This window comes from Equus przewalskii, unplaced genomic scaffold (assembly GCF_037783145.1).
Source record: "Equus przewalskii isolate Varuska unplaced genomic scaffold, EquPr2 ChrUn-10, whole genome shotgun sequence".
NCBI classification, from domain to species: Eukaryota; Metazoa; Chordata; class Mammalia; order Perissodactyla; family Equidae; genus Equus; species Equus przewalskii.
Window position 1 is genome coordinate 3,700,437 of NW_027228747.1, and position 17,151 is coordinate 3,717,587.

General features: G+C 38.9%; 1 protein-coding gene across 1 annotated transcript in view; it reads right to left on the bottom strand.

The window, feature by feature from the left end:
* The window catches only part of GABPB2 (GA binding protein transcription factor subunit beta 2), a 27,109-nt gene continuing 9,958 nt past the window's right edge, over nucleotides 1-17,151 (bottom strand). The window contains 4 exon segments of the mRNA XM_008514971.2: nucleotides 1-5,300; nucleotides 5,454-5,587; nucleotides 9,360-9,545; nucleotides 11,376-11,492. Coding sequence (XP_008513193.2) covers nucleotides 5,001-5,300; nucleotides 5,454-5,587; nucleotides 9,360-9,545; nucleotides 11,376-11,492 — 737 coding nt within the window. The 3' untranslated portion in view covers nucleotides 1-5,000.

A 17,151-nucleotide genomic window follows, 5' to 3' on the forward strand; every position in this document is an offset into this window, starting at 1 on the left:
TTTTATTAAGAAACATCTTTATTTTAAATGATAGTACAAAAACTGTATATATAATATAGATCTGTATAGGTGTATATACACACAAATACCCCCAACACACATACACACAAACTTGTTCATCAGAATCAAATCCTATTTTATTAAAATCCTAAATAAAAAGAAGTATATTTAAGTTTTCCTAAAACATACTGTACATAAAGCTGTCAGACAACCTGAAAAACTGAGGACATTTTGCGAAGAACCTAGGCACCCCACCCACTCTCCTCTCCGCCAACACAAATGGCCTTGGCAGAGGGATAGTACACAGGCCAGAGAAGGGACCTGCTATCATTATTGTTGATAGAGTAAGATGCCTGAAACCAACTAAGAAGCACACGATACAGGGTGTAACCTAGATTAATTCTCAGAAACAAACCACTTCAGAATAAACAAAATAAGTAGTAGGGAAAGAGGAGAGTGGAAAGAGGAAAGACAAGGCCCATAGATTAGAAATGACCTACTAATTAAACTCTAGTGCCTGGGAAAGACTCAGTGAGAAAAAAACAATGGGGTTACAGAAGCAGAAGTAGTTAGAGGGGAAAGGGAGGAGAGAGAGATAGGGAATCACAATTTCCTGCCATTAACAAGCCAAATTGCTACTGTAGAGTCTGGGAATGTCACCCCACCCCCTAATCCTAGAGATGCTCAAAACAAAACAAACAAAGGCAGCACCAGAGGCTCAGAGTTACTTAATTCAAATTCATATCCTTCTTGCTCCTAGTCTCTTGTTAAATATATTGGCATAGGAAATAGAGTACTAACTCAGAAGGGGAAAATATTCATCACATAAAATGGAGACAGATAAGAGCTTAGAGCAGCATACAGGTGCTCTTGACATGTATTCCATTCTAAAGCTTCTTTTTTGGCCATACAGAGATGTCTGCACAAGGAGTAGAGAATAGGAGGCCATCCTCCAATAAATTTGGACAAAAACTGATTCTTACTCAAACTTCTGGGAAGAGTTTCCTATATGCTTCAAATCTTCTAGCTATGGAGGTCCATAATGTTGTTTGTTAAGAGCTTTCTCAAAATAATCATTTTTCAAAAGGATGATATTTCTAAACTGGGAAAGTAGATACACAGAATGTCTGCTCCTTCCTCCGTGGGCCTTTATCTAGGGTTTCTCTCCTGTTCAGAGGTGTAAGAGATTTTACAAGCGCCAGTCAAAAGAGCTGCCATAGGCGTGGGAATGAGGCTTGCTCTGTGGAAAGGCAGCTCCTTTTCTACTCCAACACTGCTCTGAATCTTTCAGTCTACATGGTGTCATCACCCTATATGCTAAACAAATCTCTGTAAAGCCAGGTACTGGCTCTCCCTGGAGACTCACTCCTCAGGTTTCTCTTTACTGCTTCTTAGAGCACACGCTCAGAAAAGGGCCAAAGTAATGCTTTTTCTTCCTCAGCCCCTTTAGTGAATCCAAAGAAACCCTCTATCATGTGTTTAATGAAATAAAAATATTTCCAGGTTATACCAGGTACTTTAGAGTTGAACCTCAAATAAACAAAGAGAAAAGTGGGAAAATCCCTGTGTGTTTATAAATGTATGCTCTGAGATACATCCAGCAAAGGAGTATTAAAAATGTCCTGGTCACATACTACCTAACTTCAATAGGAAAGCCCTCTGGTCAATTCATTTCTTTTACATCAATACCAAGAAATAAAGTCATTTTGTATGCCATAGATTTCTAATATTACTGAGCAGACCCAAAAATTTTAATAATGCAATGGTAAGGTTGAAGAAAGGGGAAGGCAAAACAAAAAATAACTACACACAGATCTGAGAGAGAAAAAGGACATCTTTTAAGGCACTGAGTTCAAAATATAGAAAACCTAAAGCCAATTCCTCCCTTATTTCAATTAAGAGACCTCAACTCTGGCATTACAATTACGAGATCCCACAGAGGTAGTGATAGGAAGGGAATGTACATTTACACATTTATAAGTAATTTCCCTGAAGCCAGGAACAAGAACAGATATATGAAGATTTCTTTCTTTCTCTTTTTTTGGGGAAGGCTTAAGACCAAAATGCAAATGTAGAGTCTAAAATTCCTATATTAATACTGATATTGTTAAAGCAGATTTTTTTTTTTTCAGAGCAGCTTTATTTTAAACTAGGCAACCATCCTAGGCTCCAGGTTTCTCCTGCTCAAGTACCAACTCTGAACCACTTGACTGTTATTTGATTCTCTGTAATTCAACCTTACCAAAAGCCAGTTGGAATTCCCTAACCCAGAAGATTAGCAACATTTTCCCAACTTTCTGGCTGATCCAGAAAGATATGCATTTAATATTTAACTTCTGACTACTTCAGGTGATCCTGACCTACCATTCTCTCTATGGCAATAAAACTGGAGATCAAACCCTATTTCCCTTCTCTGAGATGCTATAAGGTCTATTCCAAGTAAATAAATACAAATACCTTTTTGCTACTCACCACTTTCCAGACATTTCCTTCTCTCTCCCTACCCTAACCTTTCCTTTAACTCCCTGTGTCAGAGACCGCATCACCAAAAATGACTTGGGCTGTATTAGAGATTTTCCTGGGTGAGAATGATAGCTTCCTACAGAAAGAGAATAATGAAAAACCTCTACACAGTTACCCAAAATAGTAGGGACTCTGTATGCCCAGAAGGGAGTATTGGATGGAAACTCCCTGTCCCCAGTCGGAAGCTACCCCAGAGAGTGAGGTAGTTGGGCCTGGACATCTTTCTTAGAATTAACCTCCACCCCTTAACAGGAAAGGAAAAAAAAGGGAATTAAAGTCAATATATACACCAAGAACATAGACAAAACACATCTAAAATGATACTTGGTCCCTCTATAGTTAAGCTAAGGCTCTGAAATGGCACACAATAGCAGCTTATTGTTAGCACCTGGTTCACAAAGGGACTCAGAAAAAAGAAACAGATCACAAACAGAAACAGGACGATTGACAGAAGACACAATTTTACCCTCACCCCTACCTAGGCTCCTCCATTGCATTTCTCTGTCATCCCCAACAGTCCAGAGTAATCTCTGATCATCTGGGAAGTGCTCAATACTCAAGTCCATAGAGAAAACCTAGCTAAGGTGGCTAGTAGCCAAGATTAATTTCAAAACTGATATTTTAGCCTATAAGCCTCTAACAGCCAATTCTCTTTGTTAAATTTGGTTTGGGGAGTTATGTTTTCAGTTTATTTTGAGCCCCAAATAATTCTGCACCTCTGGAAAACTGCAGCAAATTAGTTCACCAATCAAGGTAAACAGAACCAAGTTAACTGTCAAGTTTCATTCCAAATTAAAAATGTATGTTTTCCCCATGATCGCTAATTAAGAAAACTGTATTCTAAACAGTCGTTCAAATGTTGACTTGGCACATCTCCCTCTGGTTTCTTCTTCTAATTTACAACAAAGCAAGCAAGTCTAGAATGATGGAGGCCCAATTTCAAAGGCAATAACTTCTGTAATGTAACCTCTCCACAACCTCTCTCTCCATCCATATTCCCTTTCTTTTGAAAAATCTCCAAGCTGGCACACAAAGAAAACCCAGCAATGAAACACTTTCCAAAAGTGTCTAGGCAAAGGGAGCAGGAATAGTGGAAGAGTAGGGATTAAGGCAGATAAAGTATCTGGCCAGAATCTTTGGTTCCTTACTTTATGGCACTGATAATTCTTACTCCCTTTGCCAACACACAGTGAGCACCTATAAGGCACAAAAGCTCTGCACAAGGCTTGACCTTAAGGAAATAGCAATTTACTCATCCCAAATCAAATGGAAAAACCACACAACATCCTCAGCATTCATCTCTCCCCAACTTCTTCTTTTGCATATATGAGGATACCACGTAAGCTCCACAGAAAGGCACACTTAGAAAACTCAACAAAATTTCATAAAATTAAAAAGTTGATATTAAAGCTTGATACTACATAAATAAATGTTTGGAAGCAAGTTGTTCTAACAACAGACTACCCTCCTGATTGCGATTTTATGAAATTCAGCCAGAGCAAAGTTTGTATCTTGAGGCCAGATTGTTTCATAACCCCACAAGCCTCTTTTTGGCCACTTTCCAGCATTGTGGAAGCATAGCCCGGAGGATTTTGGATTTATATACACTTCTCCCACATAAACAAGTTTTCTTTCCAGTTTTTAAAAAATTCTATTTCAGTTTCTTAAACTGCCATGTGAGCTATGGATACACAATAGATGCAAATGTAGTCAAGCAATCACAATTTTTTTTTTTTTTTTTTTTTTTTTTTTGCTGAGGAAGATTCACCCTGAGCTAATATCCATGCCAATCTTTCTCTAATTTTCAGTACATGGGCTGCCAGCACAGCACGGCCGCTAAGAGAGCCATGTAGCTCCACGCCCAGGCACTGAACCTGGGCTGCTGAAGAGGACTGTGCTAAACTTAACTGCTATGCTGCTACGGCTGGCTCACAAAATTCTTTTCAGTGAAATTAACTCAGGGGAGTGGGTAGTGCCTGCTCTTCTGGAAGCAGAATATATTTATTCCTTTCTCTTCCCCAAAGCTTGCTTCTAACCCCTCTCCCAATTAGTTTTCTTCTCTAACCGGTACACATCATAAATCTAAGGCAAATTTTCAGGTCACATGATGGTATAATTATTAAAGGCTCTGGGTGTGTCCATATTAGGAATGTCATCTTAAAATCTTTTGATAGAAAGTCAGTTATTTAAAAAACAATCAACCCACAACTTCCAACATTCTTTTACCTCTATGCTTAAAGCAATGATGTGAGCTGAGAAATTTGGTTCTCATTCTTTTGGTCCCTCGGAAGAAGTGTTCCCTAAATTTGGCTTTGAATTTTCCAGTTGCATAGAGCGCCTTCCTGAGCCCAAGAATTGTACCCTGCTATAGTTTTCTTCTTAAGGACATTCTTAATTTTTCTACAATGTTTGTCCTCTGTATCTTCTTTTAAAAAGAGGAAAAAGATGGACACAGTACAAGTTGTGGCCCTTGCATATTAAGATGAAACAGTTTCCATGGAAACTCCAGTATGAGGCTCTGTGGTCCCTCCTGCCCCAGTCACTTCCGTCTCTCTTTCTTCCATCTCCCCCTCTGTGACTACTACAGCATCTACCTCAGCCACCTCTTCAACCATGCTGAAATCAACTCCGTTGGGCTGCTGTCGGGCCATGGCCTCGAGCTTGAGGCGGTACTGTTCTGCCTCCTGCTCTTTCTTTAGGAGCTGATGTCGGTATTCCTGTGCTCTTCGGTTGGCCTCCTGAAGCTGCTGCTGCAGTAGCTCTCTTTCAGTGCCTTCCTGTAAAAGTAAACCATTTCATCACCAGGTAAGAATTCCTGATCACAGATTATCCAGAGAATAGACAGAAAGATAAAGAAGTGTTCGGGCCTTAAAAGTTATAGCTGCTGATTCTTTCTCTTGTTTTCTCTCCATAACAGCTAAAAATATTACCTTGCTTTCCTTTACACTGTTTGTCATCCCTTCTATCCTTGGTTTCTTAGTCAGTGGCAACTTTTCTGCTGCTTCTTCCTCTTCTTCTTCAATTACAGTCTCCTCTGCAACCTGACCAGCAGGTACAGTTAGAACTACAAGCCAAAGGACACCAAGCGGAGGTGATGAATACATAGTAAAACAAAGAAGTTTTGCTTGCTTCGCATTAGAAAATAAACCGAAATATATTCTCTGATATCTTACTGTTCATATCTCTTTGGATTTTAGAATCAATAGGTAAGGCATGGCCCTGGCAAGAGAAACAGAAAGGATTAGAGAGGGGCCGGCCTGGTGGTGCAGGGGTTAAGTGTGCACGTTCTGCTTCAGTGGCCCGGGGTTCACGGGTTCGGATCCTGGGTGCAGACATGGCGCCACCTGGCAAAGCCATGCTGTGGTAGACATATAAAATAGAGGAAGATGGGCATGGATGTTAGCTCAGGGCCAGTCTTCCTTAGCAAAAAGAGGAGGATTGGCAGCAGTTAGCTCAGGGCTAATCTTCCTCAAAAAAAAAAAAAAAAGAAAAGAAAAAGAAAGGATTAGAGAGGCACTAAAAAGCCTCAGAAAGGAAGTATAAAGATTTGTGTTTGGAAGGCAGGCAGTTAAGACTCAGGTCTGAGGCTCTTACATAAAGAGGTCTGACTCTGGGTAAGAAGTTGAGCAGCTAGCTTACAATTCTGTAGAAACAACTTATCTAAAGAAGGCCTAATGTCTTTACATGAGATTTTTGACGAACCTCTCATGAAAGCAGTTTGCCATTAACTGTGTCTAATTTAATTATTTCTCTTCTCATAGATAGGTGAGAAAAGGGTCAACACACATATGCCCACAATACACACATGATGCATCTCACACCTATCAGAGTGGCTAAAATTAAAAAAAAGATAGTGATAACATGAAATACTGGTAAGGATTGGAGAAACTGGATTATTCGTAAATTGCTGGTGGGACTGTAAAATGGTACACTCTAGAAAATAGTTTGGCAGTTTCTTACAAAAGTAAACTTATCATACGACCCAGCAATTACACTTTTGGGCATTTATCCTAGATAATTGAAAATTTATGTTCCCACAGACCCTGTACTCCACGATTGGTCATAACAGCGTTATTCAAACTTACTGGAATCAACTTAAATATCCTTCAATGGGTGAGTGGTTAAACAAACTGTGGTATATCCATACCATGAAATAATACTCAGCAATAAAAAGAAATGAACAATTGATAGAAATGACAACTTGGATGGATCTTAAGAGAATTATGCTGACACAAAAAAGCCAATTTCAAAAGGTTACATACTGTATGATTCCATTTATACAACATTCTTGAAATGACAAAAGTATAGAGACAGAGAACAGATGAGTTAGTGGGTGAGGAGTAGGGTGGGAAGGAAGGTGGCTGTAGTTATAGAAGAGCAGCGCAAGGGATCCTTGTGAGGGAACTGCTCTGTATCTCAACAGTGGTAGTGCCCACACAAATCTACACATGTATTAAACTGCACAGGACTAAGTACCTACATAAACACACAAATGAATGCAGATAAAACTGGAAAAATCTCAATAAGTTTGGTGGATTGTATCAATGTCAATTTCCTGTCTGTGATACTGTACTGTAGTTATGCAAAATGTTACCACTGGGGGAAACTGGGTGATGGGTATATGAGATCTGTCTGTATTATTTCTTATAACTGTACATGAATTAACAATTATCTCAAAATAAGAATTTAAAAATTACACTTAGGTTTTAGGATACATTATGATTTTCGTTTAAAACAGAAGATTTACCTAGTTATTTGGTTTGGTTGATTTAACAATTAACTTATGTTCCTTGAGTACTCATCAGTTGATGGCTGTGGAAAGCAGCTTAGATGTCTGCTAAGTGGAAGCGGCAGTTTAGTCTAGGATTCAAAATTTCCTGCTGATAATGCATAAAATCTTAGCTTTTCTTCTTTGGGCCTGGTTAAACGTAAAAAATAGTATAGTTCATCTAGACAAAACCTCAAATTTTAGTTTTTTTCTCAAAAAAATAAATTTTTTCCTGTTCTTATTTATTTAATTCCATTATAAGCAGAACTACCAAATGAGTACCCCAAAACTTAAAATGATAAAACGTTCACAAAAACATTAGTTTCCTATTTCCAAATAAAACTAAAAATAATTTATGATACCAAAGCTTGGATTATAAAGGTTTAATTCCTACTCTTTCTTCCCATACTGCAAAGATCCACCAATTCAAATAATTTGAAAATTATAAAAATCCCCGAGGGGCCAGCCTGGTGGCGCAGGGGTTAAGTGCGCACATTCCCACTTTGGCGGCCCGGAGTTCGCCAGTTGGAATCCCAGGTGCGGACATGGCACTGCTTGGCATGCCATGCTGTGGTAGGCATCCCACATATAAAGTAGAGGAAGATGGGCACGGATGTTAGCTCAGGGCCAGTCTTCCTCAGCAAAAAAGAGGGGATTGGTGGTGGATGTTAGCTCAGAGTTAATGTTCATCCAAAAAAAAAACAGAAAAAAGAAACAAACAACAATGAAAATGCAAATGTAGCATACTCTACACAGCATCCTGCATCTTGCTCTTGTCACTTAACAATATATTTTGGAGATCAGACCATCCTGGTATATAAGGTTTTTCTTTATTGTTCTTTTTAAATTTTATTTATTTAATTAATTAATTAATTACTTTTTTAAGTTTTTTTTTCTTTGAGGAAGATTAGCCCTGAGCTAACATCTGCTGCCAGTCCTCCTCCTTTTGCTGAGGAAGACTGGCCCTGAGCTAACAATCGTGCCCAGCTTCCTCTACTTTATATGTGGGACGCCTACCACAGCATGGCTTGCCAAGTGGTGCCATGTCCAAACCCGGGATCCGAACCGACAAACCCTGGACCACCGAAGTGGAATGTGTGCACTTAACCACTATGCCACTGGGCTGGCCCCTTCTTCATTGTTTTTAACAGCTGCATAGTATTCCATTGTATGTGTATAGTACAATTATATTTACCCAGTTCCCTATTGACATATAATTAGATTCCTTTTAATCTCTGATGATTACAAATAATGCTGTAATGAATTACTTAGTATGTATGTTATTTCTGTGTGTGTGAATATAAATTAATAGAAAAAGAACTTTTTTTTTTGGTGAGGAAGATTGGCCCTGAGCTAATATCTGTTGTTAATCTTCCTTTTTTTGCTTGAGGAAGATTGTCCCTGAGCTAACATCTGTGCCAATCTTCCTCTATTTTGTATGTGGGACACCACCACAGCATGGCTTGATGAGTGGTGTATAGGTCTGTGCCCAGGATCTGAACTGGCGAACCCTGGGCCGCTGAAGCAGAGCGCAAGAACTTAACCACTATGCCACTGCACCAACTTGAAAAAGAACTTTTTAATCAAAAGGTATGTGCATCTTTAATACTGATAGATATTGCAATTTCCTGTTTAGAGGATGCACTAATTTACACTCTCACCAGCAATTTATAAGAGTGCCTGTTTCCCCATACCCTTGACAACACGGTGTTATAATGATATCTCAGTGCAGTATTTATTTGCAGTTCTCTTGCTATGAATGAAGTTGAAAATATTTTCATATTTTTAAGAACCATTAGTATTTTCTTTTCTGTGAACTATTGGTTAATATTATTTTCTCTTTTTTCTACCAGATTATTGGTTTTTACTCACAAATTTTATATATATCAGGGAAAGTAGCCTTTGCCAGCCTGATTTCTGTTTCTTTTTCCTTTTCAGAGCTTCTTTGCCCCATCTGGCATCTGGCATTCTCCCATTCCCACTCCTCATCTTAATACTTCATTTTTAAAGGAGGGTTGAGTGTCTAAAATATCTTTTAATAAACAATTGTCTGAATGGGATCACTCACCTTGCTGTCCATCTTGCATAGTCACAATAAATGGCTGGCTGATGCCTGCAGTAGGGATTGCAGTTTGGATATTACCCAGAGGGACTCCATCGGTCACTATGGTGATGACCCTCTGGCCTCCACTCCCCACCACTTGCTGGATTGATGAGTCAATAGAATTTCCCTCTATGATTTCCTCTGAATTAGCTAGAAATGACAAAAGTAAATAAATTTAAAATTTCAGCTTTTTAAAAAATAGGAGTATAGCAATTTCAGCCTCCTTGAAATTGATAATATCAGGGACAGGAAAACTTGAAAAAAAGTGTTAGGTTCAACAGTTCACAAAACCAAGCCCTTGTGAACACTGCTAAGTCAGAGGAGAAAAGAAAATAGGGAATGCATTAGAACAGTATTTCCTAAAATGTCCTCATTGAGATGTTAATAGTTCACTAAAGATGGATTCTTTGAACAAATACATTTTCATGTATTTAAAATACTTTTTTGTTTGTTTTGTAGGAAGTATCAGAGACCCCAATAGGCTAATGAGCATTATGATTCTCCAATAGGGGAAAGGATATGCTGAGTTTCCCCAACATATTTGATCTTAGAACTCTTTTTTCAGGACGCATCTTGAAAATCTAAATAAATTATGGAGCTTAGAAAAATAACTACAAATTAAAGTAGATCTATTTCTATGAGAAAATGGAGGCATAGTTAATTAACAAAATAATATGTCAAGTAGTCAAAGCATTGAAGAAAATTATAAGTGGCTTTTCCTTCTGACAGATCAACAATACTAATAGCAACTAAACACTGACTACTGACTATATGCCAGGTACCTTTTTAAGAGCTTTACAGGTATTATGTTGAATCAAGATTTTTAGTTTGGGTAGTCAATATCCCCAACAACTGTTAGAGGAAACAGTTCCTACTACTATGGAATTTCTCTATCTAGAGTCACAAGTAGAACTCTGCAGTAAGTGAGGTACGTACTATCCATATGAGATACATTTCAGGTAGTTCAATGGAAATATAGCATTCACACCTCTTAGAAACAAAGAACAGTTAAATGTTATATCTGAAAGGACCTTGATAGATAATCTAATCCAACCATCATTCCAGAGATGAGGAAACTGAGACCTGGAGAAGTTAAGTGATTTATCCAAGATCAAAGAGCAAATCAAAAGGATAACAAGCACAAGTTTAATACATTGCCTTTCCCTCTGCCATGCTGCTCACTCATACACATCTGAATAGAGATCTTTATGACCACTGCCAGTTGGAAAAATAGGATTGGAGGAATGTTCTCACTACCCAAATGTCAATGGCAGAAAGAAATCAGAACAATCTGCTTTCATTTATGATGGAGCAGACTGCCAGAGAGTTCCAGAAAGATTCTTAGATGACTATTGACTAATTGAGATAACTAAAGCTCTACCTATGACTATCTGCCCCTATCTATATGAAACTATAAGCCTTTTCCCCATAGACCACTAGCTAAGTGACTTAAAATATTTCTGTTTTAAATATCAGAAGTGCATTATACATCTGCCCAGCTCCACTGGAAATGCCAAAATAACATCTCCAGTGAAAATAAAAGCAAGCCAACCTGAAGTACACAGGACATGACAATGAGAGAGGCAGCAGTCCCTTATTAAACACAGTTTCAATACAAGATATCTAGGCTGCTATTTTAAATCATTCTATGATAGCATCAGTCAAAACAAAACAGAGCATTTCCAAAAAAGCTGCTAAGCTAAAACTAAACATTTCAATCTGAAGCAACTGGCGTCAGGGCAAATAAACTTGAAACTGCAAAAATACAAAGGAATAACTTAGTCATTCTCCGTTACTGTTCAGCTGTCTGATTACATCACTTAGTGATTTTTCTTTCTGATGCTCAATGACTCTACATCCCTTTTCCCTAGCTGTCTCTAATTAGCTGTAATTCGTTAATATTTCATGCAAATTAAATCTGCTGGAGATTTAAAAACAAAAGAAGAAATTGTGATTCACCCAGCAGATATCCTTACCTACCTGTGGCTCTGTGTGAGTTGGAGAGGGGGGCTGATGCCTCAGCAAGAGCTGCAAGCGTGGCCAGCACTGAGGTGGTAGAATTTGAGAAGTGTACTGTTGAGGAGGCATTGGGGTCACCTATTTCGGTAAAAAAGGCAAATGAGGTCCAATGGAGAGACTAAATTGAGATGAACTAAAAATGGCTTATTAAATCAAAACCTCAGCTTTTCACTCTAATGTCCTTAATCTTGCTCTCTAATACAAACTTATATAAACCAATTATGTTGTTAAAACCATTTTAGGGTTTTAAAAGTTTTCCCTTTAAAGTGGATTAAAGTAATATACTTGGTATAGGGCCACTACATTCCCCTCATTTGATCATTCTCTTGGCACTGCCAATGCTGAGCATTAGTAGCTAACAGACCAAGAGTGCCGCCCACTCCCTAGGCTGGCCATGCAGAGCTCTCCTGGGCAGCAGGCAATAAGCATACAAAGCATGCCTCACTCCAAGCTAAGCAGGGTGAGGTAAGAGGCCCCTCATGGACTTTACTCAACCATACTACCTCTATTCACCAGCTAGACAGGTGAGAATAGGACTGACCTCTAGTGCAAGGCCAGTTAAAAACCTGATGTTTCTCTTATTGAATGTCAAGGGGCAGTACAACCAATTAACACTAAATAACAATAGTTCGCTACTTTAGTTATGTCACGATGTGCTTTTTAGAGAAACTTTGTTTATAACTTTTCTCTTGTATCTGTCTGCTATTCTTTTTTTTTAAAAAGATTTTATTTATTTATTTTTACTTTTTTCCTTCTTCTCCCCAAAGCCCCCTAGTACACAGTTGTATATTTTAGTTGTGGGTCCTTCTAGTTGTGGCATGTGGGATGCTGCCTCAGCATGGCTTGATGAGAGGTGCTAGGTCTGCGCCCAGGATCCGGTGAAACCCTAGGCCACCAAAAAAGAGCATGTGAACTTAACCACTCGGCCACGGGGCTGGCCCCTCTGTGTGCTATTCTTATAGCTAAGTTCCAAGAGGGAAGTACATTAGATCTGGCAACAAGCATGCCTAACTTTATGAACCAAAAGCACCACTCAACAGTTTTGCATAAATCTAACTTCAGTAAAATGAACTGCATTTCCCTATGTCTTTCCCTATGATTTCAGAGATACTTATTATTTTTTTTTAATTTTTTTTTTGAAGAAGGAGATTAGCCCTGAGCTAACATCTGCCGCCAATCCTTCTCTTTTTGCTGAGGAAGACTGACCCTGAGCTAACATCCATGCTCATCTTCCTCTACTTTTATATGTGAGATGCCTGCCACAGCGTGGCTTGCCAAGCAGTGTGCAGATCCGCACCTGGGATCCAAACCAGTGAACCCGGGGCCACTGAAGCAGAACGTGTGCACTTAATTACTGTGCCACTGGCCAGCCCCTCAGAGATACTTATTGGACCAGCTGGGAATTTATTGCCTCTTTTCTCTAAATCCACCCTTCTTTGCCCTGCTTTGTGATACTGAAGCTGGACCCTATAGACATTTCTTGTCAGCTGGCATGAAAGTTTTGTCATCCAGAAGTAGTGGCTGCTCCTATATTAGCTATTCTTGTATTCATTAGGGTTCTCCTCACCTCTGAGTAGTTAATCCACTATTACTAACTAACAATTCTTTATAAATTATACATACAGGTTTATAAATTATATGTATATAATAAAATTATACAAATCACCATGTAGTTTTGTCTCCTGACTGGACTCTGACTGATACACATATCTTCTTTTTAAATGTACTCTTAATTTTTAAGTTTTCCCATTGCTATGCTTAAAGATTCTTTCCAGCCTTTCTTCTATCAAAAAGTCAGTTATCTGTAAAATACTTAAAAATACTTAAGGAGGGGCTGGCCCTGTGGCCAAGTGGTTAAGTTCGCACACTCCAGCTTTGGTGGCCCAGGGTTTCACCAGTTTGGATCCTGGGCGTGGACCTAGCACTGCTCATCAGGCCATGCTGAGGGGGCATCCCACATGCCACAACTAGAAGGACCCACAACCAAAATACACAACTATGTACTGGCAGGCTTTGGGCAGGAGAAGGAAAAATAAAAAATTAAAAACTTTTAAAAAATAAAATAAAATCTTTAAAAAAATACTTAAGGAAACTTCTATATAATAGTTCTTATAATAAATCCTTCCACAGAGCAAACAATGCTTTTCTGATATGATTAATCTAGGTAATCTAATTGGTTTATAAATTTAACTTTCAGAAGATTTTCCTTAAAAAGGTGGATTACTTAGGGGCTGGCCCCATGGCCGAGTGGTTAATTTCACGCGCTCCACTTCGGTGGCCTAGGGTTTCGCTGGTTCAGATCCTGGGTGCAGACACGGCACTGCTCGTCAGGCCATGCTGAGGCAGCGTTCCACATGCCACAACTAGAAGGACCCACAACTAAAATATACAACTATGTAATGGAGGGATTTGGGGAGAAAAAGCAGAAAAAGAAAAAGGTGGATTACTTATATAGTACTCCTCATAGCTATGAACTTTTTTTTTCCGAGGAAGATTAGCCCTGAGCTAACATCTGCTGCCAGTCCTCCTCTTTTTGCTGAGGAAGGCTGGCATTGAGCTAACATCCATGCCCATCTTCCTCTACTTTCTATGTGGGACGCCTACCACAGCATGGCTTGCCAAGCGGTGCCATGTCCACACCTGGGATCTGAACCGGCGGACCCCGGGCCGCAGAAGCGGAACGTGCAAACTTAACCACTGTGCACCAGGCCGGCCCCAACTATGAACTTTCTTAATCAAAGCTTTTGGATGATGACTGTTGGAGTGGGGATGAGGGTAGAGATGATGATGAGATCCCTATTTTATTCTAATTCTCTCAAAAAATACTCAGGGAACCTAATGGTCTGAGTGGAACACAGTGCTTGACCTCCATAAAGGAGCTTGAGTCTATCTAACAACTTCATGCAGAGCAAGATCCAGCTACAGCCTATTCCCTAATTTTCCTGCTTAGTTCATACTTTTCTCATCACTCAGCCTATCATACCAAATACTGATATAAGAACACACAAAGGAAACAAGGAACAAGCAACTTTTAGATATTTATATCTCTCATGAAGGTTGGAAAGAGAGACAATAAGTCACTAGCAATCAAAAAAGAAGGCTTATTATTTTGCCAGAGTTCATATATACACACACAGACACACACAAACAAAAAAACCCAAAGCTGTTATAATTAAAGTTCAAGTAGGCTAAACATCAGGTAGACCACTCATCTAAAGGAGAACAGCTGGGCAGAACTGCTGCATGAGAAAAGCATTATGTGTGTTTTTAGCATTTGATGATTCCAAATTAAGGATGCTCTCCCTTTGATTCACACATGACTCACCCAACTTCTCCTCAATAGCAAAACTGAAGAAAAAAAGATTTGTGAAAAGTCAGATTTAGTATTCTGATACACACAGTTGAAAGTGAAAAGAAAGTGCAAATTACTTCTTTAGACTTCTCCCAGTGAGTGCCAGGAGAATAAAGTACTTTATTGTTCAATAATGTTAATTGCGAGGCCGGCTCTGTGGCCGAGTGGTTAAGTTCGCGCGCTCCGCTGTGGCGGCCCAGGGTTCGGATCCTGGGCGCAGACATGGCACCACTCGTCAGGCCACGTTGAGGCGGCATCCCACATCCCACAACTAGAAGGACCTGCAACTGAGATATACAACTGTGTACAATGGGGGTTTGGGGAGATAAAGCAGAAAAAAAAAAAAAGATTGGCAACAGTTGTTAGCCCAGGTGCCAATCTTTAAAAAAATAAAAAATAAATAAAAAATAAATAATGTTAATTGCTTCCTTTGCTCAATATAACACCCAACATCAAATAAAGTAAAATGTGCATGGATCCTATTGTTTTTGGAAGGGAAATAGCATTATCAGTGATGATTCTTGTTACCTATTCAGAATAGGGCTTATTTAAATAAACTCTTCAGACCAGGATTTAGGGGAGTGTGCTACGGTAGGCTAGACAAAACTAGATGTAGAAAAACTAAGTAACTTGCCCACAGTCATGCAGCTAGTGAATATCAGAGCCTGGATTAGAACCTAGTTCATTAGATTCCAAAGACTGTACTCTTTATGAACCAACACAAAATTATTTATCTTTGACTTCTGAGTGCATCTTACGATTCGACAGAAACAGGAAATTCATCTTCACAACTTTGTTTTGCCCTGATTGTTTTAATTAGTCTGCCTTCCCAAATCACTGCGGTTTGATGGTGACACTGATGATGACTAATATATTTAGTCACAAATGAATTTTATAATCTGGATTTTGGTATCAAAAATATCCACCAAAATGATAATCCTAGGATACTTTCAGTTAATTCTTAAAAATATTACTGGGTGACGGGGAATAAGAAGGCCACTCACCATTCAGGAAAAGAATATCTTTTAACCCAGTTGAATAACACCACCTGAATTTGTTTTATAACTTTTCTCCTTTCTTTTATCTGCACTGATTAAGCATCAGGTAGGCCAATCCCCTAAAGGGGGCCAGCTCGGTAGAACTGCTTCATGAGTAAGACGTGACTGGAGAGAACAGCTCTCTTATGTGATGGTTTGGTTATTTCAATTTGCTGTTGTCAGCATACAGAAGGGAGAAGGAAGAGCAGGTTTGCCAAAAGCAACATGACAAACATGATATAGGCCCATGGGAGCCCAGGCTAAGAATTTCCATCCTGAATTTCCTTAACTTTGCTTATCATTCCAGATCAGAGTCTGGAGAATTTCAGTAGTTAGATTAATGACCAACTCTAGCTCTCTTCACATGTTTGTGAACATATAATTTCATTGGCTTCTAAAGACTTTTGGATTATAAAAGCACTTGTTCTAATCAATATGGCCTGAATCACAACAAATCCAAAAAGCTGTGAATATTCTGATTACATGTTTACATCTATTTAAGCTAAATTTTTTGCATAATCCAACCAAAGACCAAGCACAGTAATTTTAAATAATAGTCTATAAAATGAGGGTCACTACTGCCCCCTTGTGGGCATGACAGAGTCAACCTTCATCGAGAAATTATATTTTCATTTAATACTAGCTATTATTGAAGTCCTGCTATAAAATGAACACTGAAATACAAAATCTCAAAGTCTCATAACAATCTCATAAAGTAGGTATTACTATGTCCCAACTTTATAGATAAGTAAAGAAGGCTTAGAGAAGTAAGTAGTTTTCCCAAGCTCAAGCACCTAGCCAATTAATGAATCAGTATTTGAACGCAGTTCTGAATGCAAAATTCTATGTACCTTGTGTATATGCTCTATTTTACCACACTGCCTCTCAATACTAACACCTCATTCAAGATTTTCCTGTGATATTATACAAACTTAACTAGGAATAGAGTTGCTTATTTTAAAAAGAAAGTCAGAAATAGAAAAAGAAACCAAAAATCACTTGGAAAATTTATTTATTTATTTATTTTGAGGAAGATTAGCCCTGAACTAACTGCTGCCAATCCTCCTCTTTTTGCTGAGGAAGACTGGCCCTGAGCTAACATCGTGCCCATCTTCCTCTACTTTATATGTGGGACGCCTACCACAGCATGGCGTGCCAAGTGGGTGCCATGCCCGCACCCAGGATCCGAACCGTCAGAGCCCGGACCGCAGAAGTGGAACGTGTGAACTTAACCGCTGCGCCCCCGGGCCAGCCTCGGAAAATTTATTTAAATGAAGACACAAATTCCCTGATTGTAAAACAATTATTTGTAAGGAGATGTTGAAACTAAGATCAATTTGCTCCTTTC